The 24,696-nt window shown below is 43.3% G+C and overlaps 1 protein-coding gene across 1 annotated transcript in view; it reads right to left on the bottom strand.

Annotated features, from left to right (window-relative positions):
- Nucleotides 1-485: 485 nt before the first annotated feature.
- LMX1B (LIM homeobox transcription factor 1 beta) overlaps nt 486-24,696 on the bottom strand; it is an 87,112-nt gene continuing 62,901 nt past the window's right edge. Inside the window, exons 3-8 of the mRNA XM_071574593.1 lie at nt 7,396-7,628; nt 4,677-4,855; nt 4,249-4,326; nt 3,795-3,861; nt 2,851-3,012; nt 486-1,133 (exon numbers count right to left, since the gene is read on the bottom strand). Coding sequence (XP_071430694.1) covers nt 976-1,133; nt 2,851-3,012; nt 3,795-3,861; nt 4,249-4,326; nt 4,677-4,855; nt 7,396-7,628 — 877 coding nt within the window. The 3' untranslated portion in view covers nt 486-975. The remainder of the gene's footprint in view (nt 1,134-2,850; nt 3,013-3,794; nt 3,862-4,248; nt 4,327-4,676; nt 4,856-7,395; nt 7,629-24,696) is intronic.

The following is a 24,696-nucleotide window of genomic DNA, read 5'->3' as shown; positions in this document are numbered from 1 at the left end:
CAATAGAGCACAGCATATTTATGCCTCATGCAAAACATAAGTAAACAAAACAGAATGAACAAACACTTGTTTGCCAGTTGTGGTCTAGACTTGAAATTTGGCACTGCAAAACTTACAAACAAATGCAAGTGTTTTAATCTCACACTTAAAAAAATTAAATAACACTGTCTCAGAAGCACCCTTAGTTTTAATTACCTAAGATCAATGCTGACCTAAATGCCTCTGTCCCTAACATGCATCTTCTCTCCAGGTTCATAAACCATTCTTATTCTGAAAGCACTGTCTTTCTCCACAAATACTGTTAACCAGTTTCCTCAGTATCATATGCACAAGGGCTATAAACTAATGAGCAGATCTAGGTTATGTAGAAAAAGTGTAGAAAGGAAACAAATGCTGAACATCACATTTACATTAACTTCTCACAGTTCAAATGGCAATTTATCCACAACATAGTATGAATCATGCAGTAAGAAAAGGGAGGAATCTCCAGTTTCGTTGATTTATTTGTCATATGGTCAACTGATGTCAGTATCAGTGGCTTAATAAAAAAAAAAAGTTTAAACATCCAAAAGAAAGGAAGAGAGAAAGGAGGAAAAGGTCTAGCTTTCCACAAAATCCATTTTCTTTAGGATGATGAGTTCAAACCAAACCAAATCAAAGGCTGAGGACGAGCAGGTTCTTCCGTTCCTTCCATGCTTGTCTCGTGGTCTGGTGTAAGCTGGGAATCAAGGGTATGGGACGGGTGAATGTGTTTTGTTTCTCTATATATGTATGTATGTATGTAGGTAGGTATTAAAATATATATACATACATACACATATATGCAAACAGAGACAGTCTTCCTAAAAAAATGCTCTTTGCAGTCCAGAGGCAGCAGAGTCACTGTGAAGGAAGGGCTGGGCAACATATGGCTGTAGAGTCTGCACTGGAAAAGTCAGTGGCTAAACACACGCCGGTTGTTTGTTTTCTTTATTTTCATGAGGCGAAATAGGAGCTCTGCATAGAGTACAGCCTGTCAATGGGGTTTCCTACTCTAGCCTGCATGGAGTTAACTTCAGAAGAGGCAAGAAAACAGTCGCTCAAGCTAGTTAAAGAGGTATCACTGTCGATATCATGAAAAATGGAGTCATTTCCTGCAAATGAAACGTACATGTTAAGCTGGATGCTGTGCAGCTGGGGGAGGACAGGACACGGATGCTCACATGCTGCACACTGCAGCACATGGGAACGCTCCTGGTCCTGTTGTCACATGTTAACATTGTCACATGTACTTTGGCTCTAAGGGTCTGACCAATGAGGAGGAGGGCTAAAAACCAGCCCATGGGGGTCAGCTGGTAGCAGTGCCGCCCAAACCTGTCAGAATTTAATTAAGGCTTCAGTCAGAAGCACAAAAAGGAGTCTTGGCCGATGACGAAAGCAGAGGGCTGGGGACGAACAGGTGCCCCATTCTCCATGGGCTGGGATCTGGCACTTGTGGGGGCACTGGGGTTGTTGAGGAAGGTGGGACCAGATATCGAGCACCTGTGGCAGGGAAGCATGGTCTAAGACCCATAGTAACAGTGCTCTTCATTTACACACAAGGTAAAAGACAGTTCTCCCAATGTGCCAGGACCCAGGAGGAGACCCAGTTTCTCTGGCCTCAAGTGAACTACAATTGTAAACATACTCTCCTTTCAGAAAATTTCACTCTTCCAGGGTTGGTTTGGAACTGCACCTTTGATTTCCCTTAGCAACTAAGATTTAAGCTTACTTCAGCTCTAAAGGTACCAGAGCAACCTCTAGCTCAAGTCCTGGGGGCTTTAACAAAACGTTAGTCCAGTTCTTTTTCTTCACACACTCATTTGAAAGGGCTCTGTGCTATCCTCTGCACTCTTTTTAGAGCACAGAACCTGCCTCCCAAAAGTTTTAGTTAGAAAGCCAAGCAAACCAACAAAATCACAAGTTTGAGGGCATTTCGTATGTCCTCAGTTCCTTACAGGACCTCCCAGATTTCCTGGTGTGCAGCATGGACTTGTCTCAGTGGCAAAAGTAATGACATAAACCCAAAGCAGATTTCCTGTTGGTCTGTGCATGCTGTGCTTGTGACAGCGATGTGTACGTGGAGCCTCTACAGTGAAGTGTCCTGGTCAGCAGATAGGAGTCAGAAACAGGCCCTTGTTGGCTACCACAAGGCCGAGAATCACAGTCTGAAATATACTCTGAAATTCTTTTTAAATGCCACACTGCAATTGTTCAGAATCAATTATTAGGCATTTAGTGCTCATAATGCCTTTGATGTGTGGTCAAGCAATTGTGAAAGCAAACGGTCATCTTGACTGGGGACAGAGAATAAAGCTCCGTAGGAGAAATGTCCTGTGGTAACTCATCTCTTAGTAGCTCAAAAACTGTCCTTTAACAAATCCACACATCCAACCTGAGTGATTTTACAGGGCTGCTTATTCATTGTGGAATTAATAGATTACTTCTCTTTATTAAAGGCACTTTTTTCTAAAAGCTTCTAAGAACAAAGGAAAAACTTGTGAGGGAGCTAGAATTTGGCAATGTTTATTTTTCAACATTTTGGACAGTGGTTTAAAAAAGTGGAGCTGGAGAGGTGATGTTGCTCCTTTAACCATTTATCAGAATTATACTGTGAAAAGGTTTTGAAGGGTGTCCAGAGCTTGAAATGAGCTCTATTCTACCCCCTTATGTGTACAAGAAAATACACATGCAAAACTGACCAATACAAATTCCCTGGTATGAACTCCAGAAAAAAATACACTACAAGCCAGTAATGCTGCTGCCCTTTGGCGTGTGATCCAGCACACGGACCCTGCTACTCTGGATGTGGCAGAATGAGGCATGCCTTACCATAGGGGTTCATGTGGTCGCCTGGCATTTGTGGAGGGGTAAGACCCTGCTGAAATGGGTCTGTGCCATAACTGCTTTGCTCCATTGCTACAATCTGCTGCTGTGGTGGTGCAAGTGGTGTGTAAGATGTCATCATCCCTTCCATTCGGTTGGACATTACTTCTGCAAAGCAAAGAAGAGGCATGGTCACTGCTGGGGTACAGGGTAGCATTAGTGGCAACACTGAACCCCAGCAAATGCAGGCAGGGGGATCCTGTCAGTCAGAGGAGCTTTCCAAATTTTGTCTGAGAGTAGACGCCCTGAGAAAATAAGCTGAAAGATTTGTGAGTGCTAACTAAATAATTTCTGGAGCTCATGAGTGCTGGATCTTGTCCTCCCAATGTACTGTCTGTGACAAGAGCCTAGTTATTCTCTGACTTCTGCTGATCCCAGTTTTTCTGGCTCTGGGTAAAGAAGAGGGTTTGAAACTGCAAGGCCTTGGGAGCTGGAGACCCTCAAGAGTACCTGCAGAGCAGCAGGGCAAGCCCTGGTGCACCTGTGCAGTGCCTGCTCCAGGGTCCAGTCACCTGAGGGGCTACTGGAGGGTCTCCCCATGCCTTGGCTGGGGCAGCAATGCTGACAACCTTGCAGATTTCCAGCTGAGCACAGCACATCGTACTGCAGGAGAAAACAAACTGGAGGATCTACCTGGAGCAAGCCCCCTGGAGACTTCCTCCAGTGGAAGCACCTCCGTATGGCACTTTTTTCTAGGAAGGAGTAACAGCTTCTGATGGAGCACGTGGGCACTCAGGCACTCCTCTGTGCAGTACCAATGCTGATGGCACAACTCACCCACTGACCTCCACATGGCCTGGATGGCTGTACTAAGGTATCATGTGGCACACGCACTTCCAGACACCTGTAGATTCTTTCCCTCTCACTTTGCTTCATCACAAATCCCCTACCTTGTCCTAGTCGCTGCGAGTTCTGTTGCTCCTGCTGCTGCTGATGCCTTCGTGCTAGTTTTTTCATCTGAAAAAGAGCACAACAGAACAATCTCCTGTTTCTGAATGCAACAATTTTGCTTTCTTAGAAAGCTCTCCACTAACATTGTTATCAGTTAACACAGACCATTTATACTCATGCACACACTGTTGTGGCCTCAGTTCCAATTCTAAGTTTAGATATTTACGTTTCCAGTTCAGATTTGCATGTAAAATTTACTCCAAACCATTTGTTGCTTTGAGCAACAATGGCTGTGTTCAGAAGTTGCCTTTGTAGTGTGGATGCAGAGAGCAATGCACTCAGAACCTGCAGAGCTCAGCTGTGGACCTCATCAGTGTGAGCTACATTCAGGGCAAGAGCCCATGCTGAGACACAACCTGCATTTGACTTTTGAGAATGTGACAAACAACCTACCTTTGCTCTTTGGTTTTGAAACCAGACTTGGACGACTCTCACACTGAGCCCTGTTTCAGCTGCTAGTGTTTCTCTGACCTGCAGGAGGAAATGTTTAATGATGCAATTTTTTTATATGTTAAAAAAAAAAACAAAAAAAACCCAAACCACTAATCAGTTTTAAAAATTCCCCATATTTTTGCATATTTTTTTCAAGTTCTGCCCCTGATGTCACTACCAGTTTCATTAGTACTGAATAGATTGTCTGAGCTGAGGAAAATGACATTAAGTAATTTCATGGTTTTTATTTTACCCATAAAACAGTTCTGTGCAAAAAGAGTGCTCTGCTCTTATCCCAAGGGAACTGCTGCTCCCCTGGGAAGAGACAGGGGTTGTCTGGGGCTATGGTCTGGAGTCAGAGCTGACTTGGTCCCTGGTGAAGCACCTACCTTTCTACAGGGCTTGGAAGACACTTCAAAGGATGCTTTGAATGCTCGTCTCTGCTGCGTAGTAAGTATTGTCCTTGGCCGTTTAGGTCTTCTTGGGTCCTTCCCATCGTCACTTCCTTTTCCTTGGGTTACTTGGCCTTTGGTGGGCTTAACATCTCCATCTTCATCATCACTTTTAACTAGTGAAAAACAGGATATATAATGGCACTCGTTCCACCAAGAGTGGAAGTTTGAGAACTGCTCTTCAGCCAACAGCTTCAACTATTATCCCATGGTTATTTGAATACCTAAATCAGCTGTGGGCAGGAAGAACCTATCTTAGATCTCCGTGTTCTGCCTAAACCAAATGGCACAAAAGTATAAAAATGCATTCAATTTTTAATTGAGAACGTGGGACTAATCAGGGGATGGAAATTCATAATATGCTTTAATATTTTCAGGAATCAGGCGTAGAGAGATTTTGTGCTCTCTCTGTGTGCTCATCACCAGATAGACACCTTTCCCTTCACAGCTGAGGTCCAGCTTCTCCTGAAGCATTATCTGCCCACACCACTATGGCAGCAAAACAGCATAAGGCAAGTACCACACAAGTATCTCTAAGCCTGTATAACTAAATACAGTGCAAATTCCAGTTATTTTTCTGATTTTTTGAACTCTAGAAATAATATTAAATATAATCTTTACCGTCTCATTTCCATTTCCAACAGAAGGCATAGGTATTCTTCCTCTGCACATTATGATGTGTCTGGATGTACAAGCAAAAACTCTTTCTCAGTAAATGCATACATCTATGTGCTTGTGTAGACCATACTATTTGTATTTTCTATAATTAAATTTTGAATATTCATACAGTCTGATGATACTACTTGTGTTAGTATATTCTCCTGGGAAATCTCAGTTGCAGTGGCAAAGGTTGAAGGCTAAATACAAATTCTGTTGTGAAAATCAACTTTTTGACTCAGCATGTTTTATTGGAGCAGACTACTGATTTTTCTTCCAGAAAACACTATCACATTATTATAGGGATTTCAACATGAAGAAACACACTGACATTTTTATATGCTGAAAGATTATGTTTGGAGAGTCAACAAATTAGATTTTAGTTCATTTAAGGGTCTGATTATTATGCACCTAGCAGTTTAATCACCTTTTACTTTAATAAGCATCTTTAGCCTAATGATTAAAGAGGAGCTCAGCCATTTAAATAACCATGACATTATTAACTTTCCAGCATGCCATTTCTAAGGAAAGGTTTGTGAGGATTAATACTGCTCATTGGAGAGTTACTTTTGTGTCCAGTGGATAAATATTTGATTGAAGCAGGACACATTCTCGGCCAGGGCTCTGCAGATTGTGCGCACTCATGCAGGCCCCTGGGAGATCAGTGTTTTCAGTGTGTTAGACAATGGGAGACAAACAACCTATTTAATGTGTCAGCTTGTTTTTCAGGTTTGGGTTTGGCAAACAGAGAATAATGAGGAAGAAAAAGCATCTCCAGGAGTAAGAAACTCTCCCTTGTGCCAAAGGGAAACGAAATTGAAACCAAGACGGGTTTGCGCTACTTTGGTTCCTCACTGCTGATCACAAACCAGATCTGGTCCTGAAGAGGAGCCCACCACTGCCCAAAGGCGATGTCAAACAGCTGCTGGCACTGGCATGCATGGCAGAATGTCTGTGCCCAGCCACAGTGTGGGGTTCACCCAGACTGGGTGCTCAAGGGGGTTTGGCTGGACATGGGGTAGGGGCACAGCAGGGTCCCGGAGCCAGCGGGGGGGAGGGGGGGTGGCAAATGACATGTTGATGGGTAAGGAGGAAACTCAGGGGCCTTGGGCATGTTCTCCAAAAGCTGAAATTCTGTGACATGATATTTACTGAGCAGAGACTCAGTTATAATAGTCTTATATAACAGTGTTAGAGTAGTAACAATAGCTGCTCCAGGAATGCTCCATGCATTGTCAAGGCTGCAGAGACTTTTGTCCTGCAGCATTCCTGACACAGAAATACAAACTTCAGCAATGTGGAGAATATGTATCTCAGACTGGAGATTAAGGATAATTTCTGTTCTTAGGTAAAATGGAATAACGCATTTTCCCATAAACCTCAGGTAAACATTGATGTCACTTGTACATTTAACGGAATGGAAACTATTGATTTTCTTATGCATTTTTTTGGGAAACAAGTGTGCTATTATGGTGGCACAAACCAACATCTCAGTTTCTTTCAGACTCTCTTTAGTACTTCTGTGTTGTACTTGCAATCTTTCTTAAAGGTAGGTACCATTTGTGATTGGCAGAGAGAATCCTCTTTAGAATCATATTACTGTGGTGACCATTTCCCTAGCTCTGTGCTGGAAGTATATATGCAGAAGATCCCTTGAAAAATATGTTAATGGATGGAAGAATGACTATGGAGGACATACTGAGGACTCACTTGAGTAAGACCTTGGATAGCTGAAGTCAGTCTGATTCATGTTTTATGATATTATAGAAAAATACTTTTTAAAACAGAAGGATTTTGTCCTTTACTAAGCAGCAAGTTAAGGAAGGGAATCACGTTACGGGGAGCAGACTGTGAGTAGGGATGTTTTCAGCTGTGCCTACAAATTTGCACAGGTGGCACGTGCATACAAAGCAGATGTGAAAATGGATGTATTTCTCTGTAAGAAAGCTACACAAACCCATGCAGCTTTTCCAGTCAGAGCAGGTGTGGGAAAACTCACCTGAGTCTGAGTCGTCTGGGCTGACTGAGCTCAACAAGTCCTTCTCTTTCTCATAGTCACTTTTGCAGAGGAGCTGCCCTTCCTTGAGGACAAACTCATCCCCTTTCCTCAGCTGGCGTTCGCACACACAGCAGCAGAAGCAGCTTAGGTGGTACACGCACTCCAGGGCTCGCATCACAAACTCTGTTGGAGCGATCTTCTCCATGCAGCCGCTGCACTTGGCAGCAAACAGCCTGCAAGGAAGAGGTACCACAATCAAAGGTAGTGTCAGATCCAGCTCCAGCAAAACCTGCACAGATCAGCCTGGCTCATGCTCCTGCACTCGCAGGATTCGCATCCTTAGGCTTGGAAACATCACAGGCATGCAATTTATTCAAATTTCAATCCCTATGGTCTTGAGATTCCCCAAATCGTCTTTGCTGGATAAAGCCCACTAAGACCTGTCCTTATCGCACTGGTTTTTTCCTCTTCAAAATGAGAAACAAAAGGGAGCTCTCAGAGTTGGATAACTTGCTCAAACCCAAATGTATTTTAATTCACCTTTTAGAGGAAGGGCCAGCACATGCTTTGTTTTATGCAGGCTCTCTGGTTTCAGCACTTAAACCCTTTCTGAGCAGATTTCATGGCTTTCCATTTTTGGTATTGTCTGTCTCTGAGGACGCTGATAAGCGAACACAGAAATGCACAGGAAAACTCAGTGCTTTGGCTGAGGTGAAGCCAACACACACACATGCTATTGCACACATGCAATTGATAAAGAGAGGAGTGAAATAAGATGGCTTTTCTTTGGATGTTGAGTTATTCCAGAACAACCTGTCTCTGAAGGGAATATTGTGCATTTTAAATGGTGTGAAACATCCTTTGGCAGAAATAGGCAGTGATACAATCTGCTAAATTACCACTATAATCGCAGACTGTAGAACACACACTGTATCCAAACTACTCCTTATTAAACGTCTATAAACCCCCCTCTTTCATCCATCATTAATTTTCTAAGATAAAGCTAGAATTATTTAGATTTATTTTGCTCTTTTAACAGCAACTGGGAATCTCCCTAAGTGAGCTTTTCAGAAGAGGGCTGCCTCAAATAAAGACAGATTGCTAAGTTACATCCCTGTGTCACACGGTGGGCTGGTGATGTGAAATTCAGTGTCTTTTATGGCAATACATCACAGCACAAGTCGCATGAACATTTACATTTTGACAAGGAAATAAACACAACTGCACCCGTGGATTCACAGGAAAAAAACTATACTCTGCCTTTTAGCATGGGGTTGGTTAATTTCTTTTTTGTCATCAAAATTACACTTTTTTACAAAAGCATTTTTCTTCGATTTTAGAAGGCAGAGACTGTAGTAGTTACTCATTCCTCCAGAGCCTCCATTTTGTCTGAGCTGAGAAGTGCAGGAAAATGGCAGTCATGAGCCCTCAGCAAAGGGCTGGAGTCAGAGTGGGCAGGAGGGAAAAGCAAATGTCAATATGGTTGCATACAGCATTGAGAGAAGGGCTGAGAGCCGGGAGCCTGCGGGTTCCGCAGCTGTGCCGAGGAGCAATTGCACTGCGAGCTTGGCTGGCTCAGTGCACATCTTTGTGCCACCACAACCGCAAGGTAACAGCTCTGTAAGGTGGACCGAGTGGTGTTTTCTGGGGTACGTAATGAATTAAATCTATCATAAAGAAATTGATGCCACGCAGAACCCTCGGGCACCGCCATCAACAGACCGGCTTTTTTCATACGCTTGGTTGGCTTTGTCCACAAGGTTTTCCTTACAATGCTTTAGCCCAGAAAATTCCTAAGCAAAAAATATTTTTATCTCCACACAATAACATATCTGAAAGGATTAACACACAGACGGGGGAAAAAAGGAGCACTGAAAAAAAGTTGTCTCTATTTAACTGCTTAAACCTATGTGACCCCTTTCACCGAGCCTGGCCACCTGTCCGAGCGGTGTCCTTAGGACGGGGCATACCCAGAAACCCCCGGCGCGGGAGGGCCGGTGTGGCAGCACTGACCCCCGCACTCCGCTCGGCCGCCGCCAGCGGGGAAGCTGCGGGAGGGACGGGGCGGCCCCGACGTGCCGATCCGCGCCCCGACCGCGACCGCGGCGGCTCCACCGCCATTCGCGTGTTCCGTCAGCGCTGTTGGGCTGGGAAACGTTCAAAAACGGACTGCAGGGACCCCGACCCGCCGCCCATCGCCGCGGGCAGGTGCCCACCTTGCCACCGCAGCGCAGGGAGAGCGGGGAGCCTTTCCCGGGAGGGGTGTGCGCCGGGAAGCGGCGATGCCGCGGCAGCAGATGGGAGGGAGGTGCTGGCCCGGCAGCACCGTGAGGGTCGCGGCGGGCCAGGCCGGGGAGGACTGAGCTCCAGCGGAGCTGTGATCGCTCAGGTGGGGCTGTGATCCCCTCAGGTGCGGCTGCGGCTGCCGCCCTCCGACTGTCTCCCAAGCAAACCACACAAGGTGCCACCATCCAGTGACAGTGAAAACACAAATGTACCACGGTTTCCGAAAGCATAAATCCCCTGTATCTTCCCTCTAACTAGGACATGAAAATAACCTCCTTGTCCTGTGGAGTGTGATGTTTCCCCGAGCAGCATCTTCACTGCCTTACTGAGTGGATCTTATAATTTTTCTTCAAAATAAATATGTCTAACATGAACAAAAAATATTTTGTGTTTACGGGCAATCAGCTACCCCAGAAAGCTGGTGCGTTTGCAACAGGGCTTCCTGAGGCAGCCTTTTAGCTATAACGAATTACACAGTCAACAGTGCAGTACTAACTCATTCAAATGAACATTAAATTGCCCAGACAATACTGCATGGACTTCATATCCCAAATTTGTCAAAAATATTCCCTTCTTTGTACACAGGTATCCTCAGCACTGTAACATGCACTACACACACACAGAGGGCCATGTTGGATGGAATTCTGAGATCATAAAATCTGCATTAAATCTATCTTATAAAGTGTTTATAGATATTTTTTCAGCTTCTCAAGAGGAACCCAAGGTTATGCACTCTTTTTGCACAAGGCAATCTCACAACAGGAAACTAATGTTGACAAATGACCAGACTTTGATAGCTGTGATCTAAACCACTGCTCGTTAGACTATTCATTTTATAAATGAATGGTAATAAACCTGTTGGGAAGTGTAGGATAACAGGAATATTTTACAGATCACCCCTTTACAGGTTTCAATCAAAGCTGTAAATTTTAAGGGGAGCACACAGATATTCTGTACTGAGACAAAGACTCACCACATTTAAAGGAGTATTTCTTTTGCTTTCTATACATTTTACGAATAATTTGCATAACTCTGGCTTTTTACCCCCATGGTTGATTATCTCCAGATCTCTTCAGTTAATGTCAAACCTCAAAATCCTTGGACTTGTTAAAGTATGTGAAGAGTGGAAATCAAATGCCTTTATTAGAAGCCCCAGGAAATCTCTGACTCCTAAGCACAACGAAAACATTCCAAAGAAAATTGTTCAAAGAGGACAAAGGAGAAAAGCAGAACAAGAAAACCTTGTTTTGAATCAATGATTGCAGAGTTTTATAAATAAATTCTGTTGCCTGGACAATTTTGAAAGACAACTCAATAGGTTTAGATGTTTTTAAGTGTATTTGCCTCTATGCCTGGAACACTTGTGGGATTCAGCCAAGCTAAACCTTGGAACAATGGTCTGTCTGTCCATTGCAGTATCTACAATACATGCTGTGAAGCAACTTTACAGTACTAGATAATCAAAAAGTCTTTACCAGGTAAAACTAGTTGAAGTTAAATTAATTTGTATCAGGGGCAATGCAAATGCTAAGACATGTGGTCCTGTCTTTAAACAGTAGATGAAAATGTTCATCAGCGGAAGAGGCCATAAAGATTTTATTTGTTAGGATATCCCTGCAAAGTCAGGATGAATCAGTAATCCTTAGAAACAACCACAGTTACATGATCCACTGTGCCTTCCTGCATGGCACAGCCATCTGGTGTGCAACACAGACCCCTGATTTATTACCTCCCGCACAGCTATCTTGCAGTAAGTTTGACCCTGCTTTGCTCCTGAGAATCACAGCTCTGATGTTTACTCTCCTGGTGTCCTGACAACCCACACTTTACCTTTCTATGGCTCACCCAGGTCCTTCATTTCCTCCTGTCCATGGGCAAATAGATTTTAATTGTTTTATTATAACTAATTTGATCTATGCTGAAAGATCTCCATGTGAAATTTGCTGTTCACATTAAGTGTGGTTCAAGAGGTTTGTTATACAAGACAGAGGTAGAAAAATAGACTAATTCAGTCAGGTTGTTTATTTACTGGGCCTCTGCCATGAAGCAGTAAATAGGAAGTTATTAAGCCATGTTTGATGTATGCAAGAGGACAGATGCTGCTGCCTACCTATCAGAGACCTTCAATCATTTCCCTTTCTGTGTTATTCTGACATTATTTGTTGCAGGAACCATGGTAGATACCTGGCTTTCCTCTATGTAATAAATATGCAAAGGTGGTGGTTGCAAGCTTTTGTAAATACTGTCAGTGTCGTCTCTAGCTCTGATGCTTCCCCCTCTCTCTCAGCCTCCTGGGACACTCCTGTCAGCCTATTCTGCCGCCGGGAGCTCGTTCCACACTCCTGTGGTACCAAACGGGGTAGAGCTGGAGTAAAATATATTATGCTTTTCACACAACTGAGTTTTATTAAGAGAAGAAATTAAATTACTAATGAAAGACATCTGTTACTTGTTCTTTGGGAGAAATTTTGATACTTCTTTCCTTAGGTTACATAGAATGGAGAAAACACTATGCATGGGCCTTTTCCAGCACAGGACTTGATCATTTTTGTAGCATCTTATAGCTCATGGGAGCTTACAAAGAGGAAAAACTGTTACTTGGTTACACTCAATTCTGAACATTCAAAACATTTCAAATGCATTAAAGCAAAACAAAAATATTATAATTTTATGATTTGAAAAAAAGCCTTCACTCTTAAAAAAGAAACATTCCATTTAAAATATTTTCCATGCAGAATAAATTATTACATAGTTTTTAAAACCTAATTTCATAGCTGAAACTTCAGTAAAAGAAAGCTAATTCCCTTTCACCAAGTAGTAATAAAATGTGCAAAAATTAAAAGCTTCTAGGGAAAAAAATTTAATACTTAGGAAGAAACTAAAACAAAGAAACGTTTTTCCTCTTCAGGGAGAACTGCACAAAATATTTATTAACCCGTTACCCATAGGTGCTGTAGTAGTAGGAACACCAGCTACCGGTGAAAGCTTGCATTAAATCTGCACCTCACAACTTGGATTTGGGCTCCCAGTTTATGTGTATCACCTGTCCTGGTACCGAGTGACTTTTTCTTCAGATAAATATTTCACTGGTATCTCCATGAGAAGTGCTGTACTGCCCTGCAGAGGCAAACCGATGGCTAAAATAACAATAGGGATAGCAGGTTATCCCATGCCAAGTCTTGTTCTGAAGCTGGTGGGACTTTGACCATGGACACTGCCAGAAACACCAACTCCCATCCTCTCTCTGCCCACCAGAGACAGACCCAGCAATGTGGCCCCACGAGCACCTCGGGCTGGCCATACCCAGACAACAGCCTGTTTTAAACCATGCCCAAAGAAATACCACCCTTTCTGTGACTTCTTCCCGTGAGGCTCCTCACGATACCTCTGTTGGTGGCCCAGCACCTGCTGGCCACTCCACACCTCTGGGATGCTCAGACAAAAGCTTGAAGACACACAGAATTCAAAGGTTACATCCTAATGCAACTTGCTGAAGTGGGGCCAGAATGACCTAAATAGTTACATTTCCCTTAACTACAAAGTACAACATAAAATGCAAAGTGCAGAGGAGTTTCTCGCTCTGAGCAGAACATGACAGAATGAATTCTTCTCTTTGTTTAATTTTCATCCCCTAATTGACCACTTTGTTCAACTGTCTTCCATCACTGCCATGCTGTTCTATTTTATAGCATTTTTCCTTACAACACTTTGATGGAAAAATTTATGAAGAATCGAATTATTGCTGTTAGAAGGGAATTAAAACAATTTTTCATTTACAAAGTCACTGATATTGCTCTACTGTGCTCCACCTTTGGGAATCCAATTGCTCTTCTCAGCTACTCCCATTCCTCTTTATAGCATGGCAATTGCACTGTACAGATTATGGCTGCAATTTTCTCCTAATCTGTTCTGTAGAACAGAAACTGTTATAAAAGTTAAGGGCGCCAATTGAATTGATAAAGCCAGGGCTGCAATTAAGAAGCCTTAATGAATAAACAAAATATGATGATTTTGTTCGAATTGTATTTTTAGGCAGTGCAAACGTGTGAAATGATGGTATTTTTGTCTGTGAGTTTCAAAGAGACTAAATGGGCTTCTGGTGCTGTGCTTTTTGTATGCTTCAAATCACACCAAAAGGCTATAAAACCATCATATGTGGTCAGGGAGTTTGTGCTTCTGCTGCAGCTCTGCCCAGCCTGGGGGTCACCAAAATCCAAATGGGTTCTTGTTTTTCTTCCTTTGGATTTTTATTCAGTTATTTACACATTTTAAACTCAATCCACCTTTATTTCCTCCCTTTACTCCATCATCCATGTCCTCTGACCTATGGTAGGGCCCAGTGGCACAGTCCAGCTCAGGGCCACGACCACTGGCTCCAGTCCATGGAATATTCTCTGCCCTGACTGATGTCTTATCCTTCTTGTTCACTGAGTGGCACACTGAATTTACAGTTGTCTTTGAATTTACATCACCAACAACACAGGGAAATTCTTCTAATATAATTTCTATATGAGATTTCACCCTAAAGCCCCCATAAGCAGGGAAATTGTACTGTTGGAGATTCACTGCCCCAGCCTTCACTTTTACAGAAAAAATAATCATATGTCAAAGCAATTCAAATGTAATTCCTAAGTTATTTCTTGGCTGGCAAGAATGACTTAGGGAAAGAATTTACACAGGGCCTTCGCTTGCAACTATGAACATTAAGAGGAAGAAACGTTATTTGCCAGTATAAAACAAAATCACTTCCTGTGTCTGCTGCAGTGATGCTGTAGGAGAGTTTGTGCCCAAACTCATCAGCACAGCCAATTTAGCAACTGATTTGCAAGGGAAAGATACCTTAGTCCTGTGGTGTTAATGTCTTTGCAGTGGGGGGTCTATTGCCAGCTTCTCCAAACTCATCAACACAATCTATTATTAATACCCAGAAAGGCTTTATAGTATCTTTATAGCACAAGGCAATGAAAGCTCGGTGGTGTAATCTGTTATCTATATTGCAAAAACATGTGAAATAAAACAAAACATAGACACTTCATAAACAAAATGTTTCATCTGCTACATCTCTCTGCCTCCCCTATATACAAAGCAGTAGGGTGCAGGAAAGACATTCAGAGAGATTTGCTGTTAGATGTGGCACTGGCTCCCCTTTAAAGTCTATTTGTATTGTGACCAACTTTACACTGAATGAAAACTTCTGCTTCTTTCACCAAGATGGAAATGTTCAAAGGGGTTTAGGAGTAAAATACAGCTTCTCGAACTCCTACAGGAAAGCCCTGATACAGGGATGAGCTGGCTGAGTCAAAGTGAGGAGGGAGCTGCAGAGGGGTGAGGAGGGAGCTGCAGAGGGGTGAGAGGAGGGAGCTGCAGAGGGGTGAGGAGGGAGCTGCAGAGGGGTGAGGAGGGAGCTGCAGAGGGGTGAGGAGGGAGCTGCAGAGGGGTGAGGAGGGAGCTGCAGAGGGGTGAGGAGGGAGCTGCAGAGGGGTGAGGAGGGAGCTGCAGAGGGGTGAGGAGGGAGCTGCAGAGGGGTGAGGAGGGAGCTGCAGAGGGGTGAGGAGGGGGCACAGCCTGGGGCAGGGGCAGGTATGTGTATCAGGGCATTGCCATGGCACAAGCTGAAGAATTTGTCTCCAGTAAGCAGCAGCAAAACCAAGTGCCCACTGGCCTCTTCCTGAAGGCAGTTATTTCTCTGGAAAGCATTCAAGAACAGAATTTGAGCAGAGCTGGATCTTCTCTTCTGTTGTTGATCTAAATGTCAATATTTTACATGAAAAGCCCAGAAATATCCTATACTTTGTCCCTAGGAACAGACACAATTAAAAACAATTTAAAAGCAAAGAAGTAAACACACAGTTTAAAACCCAAGAAGGTTTTGTTTTGAATAAACAGATTGTGGCAAAGGTGGAATCAAGAGGGGGGCATGGAGTAGTTTTGTGTACTTGGTGCATATATGTTTGCAATACAGTAAGAAGCAAAAAAGCCCTCAACACAGGGCTGTGTCTTATTTCCCAGATGCCCTTTTATGTTCTTTGCCTGTTGAAAATAAATTGTTCTTTTGTAGTGTTTGTCTTTTCAGTCTGACTGTCAGCTATTATTTTTCTATTTCCTCTTTTTGTCACTTTGCATTATTTTTGGTGCTGTAATTCCCATTTGTTCCCACTCCTATCTTCCTGTCTCCCATTGTTCCATTTTTTAATCCCCAGTTTTACTCTTCTTCAGCTCTTTTTTGGCCAATTCTCAGTAGGGTTTGAGAGAATACCCAGGCGTGACTCCCTGCTATAGCAACCACACCTCCCCAGGAAAGCCACAACAATCTCTTCGGGAGGAGGAAAGTCTTTCACAAGCTGGCAGCAAAAGTAAATCCTTCTTCAAGGAACAAGAAGGATTAGCAGGGAGCAGTGGGCTGCAGACTTAACTCTACCCCTCATTTCTTTAGAGCACCAGTCACTCAGAACCCTGCTGTGATGTACAATTAAACAGAACCCCCCAAAATCCTGAATGACACAAGAGCAGGATTGTATAAAGGTTTAATTCCACTTTAATACCTTTCCAAGTTCAGAACTCAAAGATAGCAATTTAACCCAAGAATCCCCATCTGAGCATGAAAAGTTGCTGCTTGTCTTACAAACGTCTCAGCTATATTCTGCTCTAAATCATGCTCTCTTAGCCTGACCTTTAATGGATGAAATTTTTCTCCCCCAGTCATCTCACACAGTTTCTCTTTATTGTCGTCCTTTCACAAACTTTATTCTTCTGATAAAGACAGAAGAGTCTTACCAGAGCCACAGAGCTTTGCGTGGTCTGTGAAAAGGACCACTGAAAAAGGAAAAGGAACACTAAAATCCCCAACTCAAACCCCCAAATGAAGGCAACTACAGTTGTCTCCTGTAAAGTCTAGGAATGGTAATTTATTCTTGTAATGTGGCATACCTCTTATTAACATTATGCCAATTACTTACTATTAATATTAGTATGGAAAATAAATATCTCTTTTAATATAGGCTTTTCTGAAGACTCCAAACATCTGATTCATCTTTTTTAAGTTAATGAACAAAAGAGCCTAGTCATTCTGGTATGGATGATTACTATAGTTGCTCTATTAACTGAAGTTGTAAGATTAGACAGAGAACTACTAAAATCTCCTGGCTTCTGTAAGGCCAAATATGGCTGACAGAGTCCTAAGACAGCTATCAGCATCTGTGTTTGTATTCAGGCTTTAGTAAACTAGACACTTTAAACCCACACAAAGAGATTTATCAGTAAGCAGGGCCCTACAGCAAGCCCAGACCCTCCTCCTGCCTTGAACGTCTGTACAGATTTTAAGTTATTCCAGCAGTCAAACATATATCACACAGGACACATCCACATGTGTGAAAATGAAATCCCATTAGATGCCAACAACATTATTAGGCATGCAAAGAGGATTATTCCCTTAAGCTCATCAGACTGAAAGGTTTGTCTAAACATTTTATTAACTTTTTCAGATTTTTTTTAATTAAAGGAAAGTTGTAAGTAGGTCAAAGCTGGTTAACTTTTGGTATGTGTATGTATATATATTACACACAAACAGAAAAATAGAGATGCCTGTTAGAGACAGTGTACAAAGTCCCTTCATACCTTATCAGCACAGCATTCCTTTCTTTCAAAGAGAAAATTTGTATGGCTTGAAATTGTTCTATAAATCACAGAAATGTCACATGTTTTTGCTGAGGGTTCCATATATGTTTCCAAAAATGAAGTGCTTTGCTGAATATCTGGTTGAAAAGAAATCCTGCTCTGACTGTACTGTCCTTCCTACAAAGTTGACAAAGCACATTTTTTAAAAACACAGTATTTGCTGAAATGCATGGAAGTTTGCTCATCAGGAGCTCTGACGTTCTTAAAATCATCTGCTGAAGATAAAAAGGGAGAAGCAGCTGCGTCAGCTTTTGCGTCAAGTAAGTGAGATGCAGAACTCCTTAGGCAGAATCAGGAGCAGAACTGGGTCCTCACTGAGAGAGATGACTTTAAAAATGTTCAGCTACACTGGCAGTTCAGTCCTAAAGCTGTTTTCTACTCCTCCCTCGCAGAACTCCCAAATTTGACATTCCAGTGTTGTTCGCAGTATCTCAATTTGTTGTTGAAAGGGAAAAGATTCCTTTTCCGGCTCTCACACCAATAGACATCCCAAGGCTCAGAACAGCTGCCCTGGGAATGCTGTGAGGGCCGTAGGCGAGAGGCAGCAAACGACTGTCCACACTGGTCGTGACGGACACGTCAGATTGCTGCATACGGACACTGCTGACCCACACATTGCTCTTTCTCTCACTTCACTGACAACAGGCATTAAAATATTTAAGATTTGCTTCTAGCACTGCGCCGAGCAGGCAGGAAATGTAGAAGCTTGGGTGTACAAGTTAATGAAATATGGTTGGGTGAACATAAGCTCTTCATTTAGACAATAACAGTTACCGCCACAGTGTCTTTGTATCCGCTTTATGAAAGTCATAAACTCTCCAAAGAAAAGCGCGAGCTATTTCACCCTGACGGTCTTTGACTCCTTCTCGCTACCTGCTGGCGCAGTTAGAAAGTATCAACTGCCTTTGAACAGATTAGGACCAAGTTAAAGTGTGACAACATCTTAAGCTTTCTCCACATGTTGCCAATGATTCCAGCTAAAGATGTTACCCTCATCACTTCTGCCACAATGATAAGAATCTATAGCCCGCTCACTTGAGGAGATAAAAGCAGTTTAGCTGGAAGTATAAAGTACTCTGACTTGCTGAGTAGTTGGCCGTCCCAACCTAGCTGAATTTTTCCCTCTACAAAGCACGAAATCCTTATCATTGGGGACTTAAGCTGCTTTTTATTTTGAGACAAAAAGAATAGTGTTTATGGCATCCAACTCAAACCAGCTGTAAACAGTTGCTTTGATGAAGAAGCAGCTACAACTTCGGGATGCCCAAAGGCACAAACCTACCAAATGTCAATCATTAATGAAAGAATGTAAGGTGTATATAGGGTCAAAAGAAGGCCAAGGGACATTTATGACCTCAGGGATCTTGGACAGCTTGCTTTGCCTTTAGAACCAGAAAAATTGAAACTATTCTGCTGTATGACCTCAGCCCTGAGTTTATCCACAGGAGCAGCAGACCTGTAGTGTTTTATTGCCAACATGACTGTGGGAGCCCCATGGAGAACTTTGATTTGACAGGACCTGAATGGCTCCAGGATGCTGTACCTCATGGCACACCCAGGGCCCATGCAGAAGGCTCAGGCAGCAGGAGTCCTTCTGGTCTCTATAGACATTTGAATACCTGATGTGTAGATAATTTTTATTCTTCTTGTAACTTATTTCTTTCATCAAAAAATACTTTACTGGCTGCAACTATTTAAATTAGAGATGCTCCATCAACAACTTTGGTGTCACAGCCAGAATGACATGGACTCCTACAGAGTTAAGTGCCAGCTGCTCTGGGTAGCCCAGAAGGATGGGCTGGCACCCATTGCTGGCCCTCCAGCCACTCTTCCTCTTCTTCATTGACCCTCTGCCTGGTGAATGTTGGTGTCTGTCAGTTGTTATAGACTTCCTCCCACTCCCCATCCCTGGAACAGCACCAGAGCTTTCCTAGGATGAGTGGCAGCACAAAGGGTTCAGCACATAATGGCAGTGCTGGCTGGTGGGATGTGGGATTCCTATTCCTTCAAAAGACCAGACCAACTTTTCAGTGCGAATTCAAATGCTGAGTGTACTCAGCATCTGGGGGGGCAGGCAAGTCAGATCTCAGTCATGCCACATTAATTGGAGTATTTTATAGAAACACTTTATTCCTGTAGAAGGCTCTGGTGCCACTAGAGATGTGGCTCCTTCAGACACGGGCTCGGCAGCTCCTCCTCCTCCCACAGGTGAGAAGACACCCACCAGCAGTACCAGTTCCTCAGGCAGAAACAGGGCACATCTCTCTGCCCACATCCTCACAGACACCACAAACAGATAACCGGGTTCGGGGGATTCAGTTCAAAATTTCCTTCCCAGGCTTGCAGCCCTCTCCTAAGCTCCTGCCAATCTGGCATCCTCTCCCTGCCCTGTCTCCCAGCTGCCCACTCATACAGCCAAACAGGGAGCCAGACTGTCCCCACTGCTGCTCCCCCACCTCTTCACCCACCTCATCTTCAGTAAAATCCCTTCGCTTGCTGGTCCCTGCCTGGCTTCAACTCCAAATGTCCATGCAATGTAGAGGCTTCTTCCAGGTATCCCAACATGACTGGAATTACAAGTATTATTTTGGGCTCACATGGCAGGCAAAAGGCAGTGGAACATTTGTGGTGCTGCTAGATTATAAAACATTACACATATAATGCAAAAAAAAAAAATCTTTGCAATTTATGCTGTTAAGAAATTTTCCTGCATAAAACCTCATAAAATTTTTGTTAAAAGAGACAGTGGTTCATCTTTATTGTCACACTGATATCTTTATAAACTTACTCTAGTGATCTACAGGAAAAGCGAACCAGACAGCTCTGTATTTATGGGCATATTTTAAAAGCCTCTTATATTTAACAACTGCATTTAGCTGTGTTAACTGCAAGTTGCAGTAATAAAGGCTCTGCACACTTCGATGCTAAATTAAAAAAAGTTCTGCTGTTCAATAATACATAGATGCTGTTTTTTTCATTACTCTTTAATATCATTTCCATTTAGTTTATAAATAATTGTTGCTAGCTAATGAAACGAAATAAAACCTGCCTCCAACCCATTCCCTAGAGCAAACTAAACTCCTCTTTTTAAAGCTTCTTAATCACCGCCCAGTTCTTAGAAAATTAGCATAGTAATGGGCTTTAAATTGAGCCTCTTTGTTTTTTAATTAAGCTCCCAGCAGGTAAAAATAAAACAGATTATTGAAGAATATGCCAACACTAATAGCCTGCAACTCTTTTGACAATTAAAAAGATCCCATGTTAACCCTTTTGAGGAATCCTGCATGCTAATTAGTCACTCTGAGGCCCAAATCCATCAACATTCCATCCAGACACATTGTAAAGTTGAGTTGGTGGATCTGGTCTGTGTCCGTACCTTCCCCGTTCACTACAGAAGGTAAGGTACAAACCCTTGGTGGTGACCAGACTTTGTGAGTGGCTGCATGCCAGGGCATGATGGCATTGGACCAGCTGGAGCTGCCACCACCCTGTGCTGGCTGGTGCTCACTGAGCCCCTGAGACCAGGCAGGGCTGCAGCTCTGGGGCCTCCCACCTGCCCGGGAGATCACCCTGTGCACAAGCAGCTCCTCTCCCAACCCTGTAACTCTGGGAGTCCCTGTTTGATGATGCCTCCTTGGAACCTGTGCCACATTTTGTACAACAAAAGGAATGGCATGCCAGCAGAGTAGTCCCAGTCCCAGTCCCAGGCCTTGTTTGGAGTGTGCACAGCAGCACCAGTACCCCAAACATGACAGGCACATGATGACCCTGTTTTCCTTAGCAATCTGCTCTAGAGACAAAGGTAAATCTTGACCAGAACAAAGGGGTTAAGGAAGAGCAACACTGAAACCAAATTGTGGAGAGCAGTGATCCTCTGTGAAAATTTACTAGACACTGCTGGCAGCCTAGAAATAGGAATAGTGCTGAGCTTTCCTGACAGCTCTCTGTCAAATACTTGGAAAGCTCTGTCCGAGTCCCACACTTTATCTGAGCATCAGTGCAAAGTGGCTGCTCTGAGCATCAGTGCAAAGTCCTGGCTGCCCTCCACTTGCATCCAGCCAAGATGATGAATCCCCATCACTGGGAGTGCTGTGTCCATCCAGAAATGAAATCAGCAGCTTGAAAAGCCCATTCATTTCCATGGAAGCTGATCACTGCATCCTCCAGAAACTACCAACAAATGGGACCAAATGCTCTGGTGTACCCAGTAAGGCCCTGCCAGGTCCCAGCAACTGCAGGAACTACTGCCAGTTGCTGCTTTTTATTACACCTTAGAGTGTGAGAGTCATTGTGATTGAATTAGGGACCAACAAACAATGGAATCAGATTTAAGGGAAGACTCCAGCCATGAATATATGCTGTCTTCCTTCACTGAAGCATTTGAGAGTCTCTAGTATGTACTAACATTGTATTTTCAAAGATATATGACATTTCTTGTGTCTCTCAAGCGATACCAGACAATTTGGAGAAAGAAGGATGCATTTTGCTTTTAATGAATAGAAATTCATTAGACAAAGACTTCCATCTATGCTCTGTGCAGGGACAGGCCTTACTTGCTTCACTGAGCACCTCTGGACTACGCCGCATCACAACAATTGCCAGCAGAATAATTCAAGACAATGGAAATCCATCATAACTGAATTCACTTCCCCTGAGCTGTGCTGGAACAGAGCAGAGACTGCACATCAGAGCTGGAGAAGCTGGACTGCACGATGGTGATGATGACTTGGAGTTTCTCAGGTGGGATCCTTGGTCCCACAGGCCTCCCCCACCCCTGCTCCTGCTGGGCCTGATGTGTACAGAGATGCTAATTCCTCCTGGGACAATTTCAATTATGGGAACCTCTCCAGGAATGTATTTTCTTTAAAGCAAAAAGTCACAACAGAGAGAATAAGCTTATAGTATTTCCATCACAACTGGTTGAGAACAGCTGGGGAGGCAATATTGGGTACAAACACCTCTGTCCTTATTCTTGTGATTTGTCAGCTGTTGGTGGGGCTGCAGGCTGGCTGCAGAAGAGCAGCAACTTGTGAGTGACGTGTTTCCCAAATTCCCAAGAACTGACTTTGGAGAATGTGGAATTCCCTGCCACAAACAACTGAGCTCCCACAATTTCACACTGAAAACCTCCCAGCAAACAGAGGAGAACAATTCCCTGTGCCTACAAGATTCATACAACATATTTCAAGCTGGAAAGCATGCTTACATACATGGTACATTACATACCTCATGTCATGTCACATGAAACAAACTACTCTATGTAACTGTGCTGGCAAAACCCCTTTGGAAACATTCCCCCTGATGTGTCTCAAGAACCCGTAATGTTGCTTTTAAAAATGCATCTGCCTTTTCCAAGGGTTTTTACCAGGCACAGAGACATTCCTTACTACACAAGTAGCTCCTCCAGCACAAGTAGCTCCTCCAGAATCAGTCAAAATGGGAGAAACTATTTTTCCATGTCTAATCCTGACTGGTTTTCAGCTGTGGCTACAGATGGAGTTACAATGAACCCACCATCTTCTGCTCTGTGTGCACAGGCTTTTATCTCCATCAGCATCTGACCTTTTGCAAATGTGATCCGAGGCGACCTTTTACTATTATTGAAGCAGTAAATGCAGTTTTTCAAGTAATTCTCACTGGAGCATGTTCTACATCAGTAATTGGTATGCATCAGAAAGCCTAACTTCTCTGCTGTGTTGGGTTTATCATCATGGCCACGTCTATAGAGGTGTACAATTTTATATGAACCTGGCATTCATGTTGCCAGCAATACCTTTCAGTGGGCAGTGCAGCTGTCCAAACAGTGCCTAGTGTACCTGGGTGGCATAGAGGTACTTGTTTACTCTCTTCTAGAATACACAGAAGTAATTCTTCTGGATTTCATCACCATCCCTTGTTTTATGCTTTATATTCAATCTTTCAGGAAATCAGAGGAAGGTATTATTTCCTAACAAAAATATCTGTCATCTGATTGCAGCCAGCCTAGTCTTCCTCTGCACCCCAAATGTGGGCTTTGGTTTAATGTCTCATTGGCAGCAGCGTGTTTTATACTGGCACAGTGTGATATGATTTCTTTTGGATAAAGAGTATCCAACCACTGCTTGTTGAAAGCTCCAGTGACAAAACTGCTTTCACCCACCCCATGAGGACTATTACACTTCCAGGGATCTGGGGGCCTTTGAGAGCAGTTTCCAGGTGTGTCCCTGCCACAGCCACTGGCGCTCTGCATATAGGTAGCAGGGGAGAGAAATCCTGCACCTTCAGAAGCTCCAGCTCATGTTTTCTTACCAAGAAATAAATGTAACTTAACAGCAACAGGGAAAGGGACAGGGCAGGTACCAATTCTTTTGGTCAGGAAGGCACTCTCACAGCTGTACACTATGAAAACCTGTTTGCTAATGTCAATGACTAAATTTTACCATTGACTAAAATTATTAGCTTTATTTAAATCTGATGCTTTCACATGGGTAAACCATCACAATCAAAGTAATTGGTCACAAAACCACTTAGAACAAACCCAATCAGTCCCTCTTCCACACTCATTAAGTCACATACCTAAGTGAGATGACAGGTGGCTTGAACCACACTCTAATTTTTATTTCAAAATTCTGTCAGCACCAGGAAAAAGACTGTGCAGGTTTGGTAGTTAATAGTACTGCAGAAATCATCATTTTCCCAACACAAGGCTCTGGACAGATGTTGAAATATCCAGACTGTGTGCAACAGTCACCTCTAAGAGACTCCTGGACTGGTCAACAAAAGTTCATGTTTCTTTGTAAGTACAGGAAAAGCTTCCCCATGGCTATGCCCCATGCCAGGTACTCAGAGCCACCTGCAGCCCCTGGGTTTTCCTTGCTTGGTGGGAGCTGACTTTGGCCATCAGTTGCCAAATGTCAGAAACCACATGGGACAGAATACACAGCACTGAGCACCAAGCCCAGAAGTGTCATTTACTCCTGTGATTTCTTCTGCTCTCTGCACATTCCAGTCTCTGACACCTCACAGAATGTATTTGCCACAACTATCAAAGAATTCCAGTAGTGATCCCTTCGATAAGGGTGAACCCTGGCAAAGCTTCAGGCACTGATCACTTCAACTGAATCCAACTCTTAGAAAACCAAGTACCTCTAAAGCTGTCAGTTCTCATAGCATGACTTGCTTCTGTCACCCCTGGAAGCACACATGCCACATCCTCCAAGTCCATCCTCTTCCTGGCCCTCATCAGCCCTTGGAATTCCAGCAGTTTTTGTGATTTCCATTAAAAACACAAACTCTAGACAGTTTTATGCATAAGGCAGACTTCTACCTGGCAGTAACTCAGCAAACAATTCTGTAAATCTG

Source organism: Pithys albifrons, chromosome 20 (genome assembly GCF_047495875.1).
Source record: "Pithys albifrons albifrons isolate INPA30051 chromosome 20, PitAlb_v1, whole genome shotgun sequence".
In the NCBI taxonomy this organism is placed as follows: domain Eukaryota; kingdom Metazoa; phylum Chordata; class Aves; order Passeriformes; family Thamnophilidae; genus Pithys; species Pithys albifrons.
The sequence above is the reverse complement of the archived record's forward strand: the minus strand, read 5'-3'. Positions and strand labels throughout refer to the sequence as shown.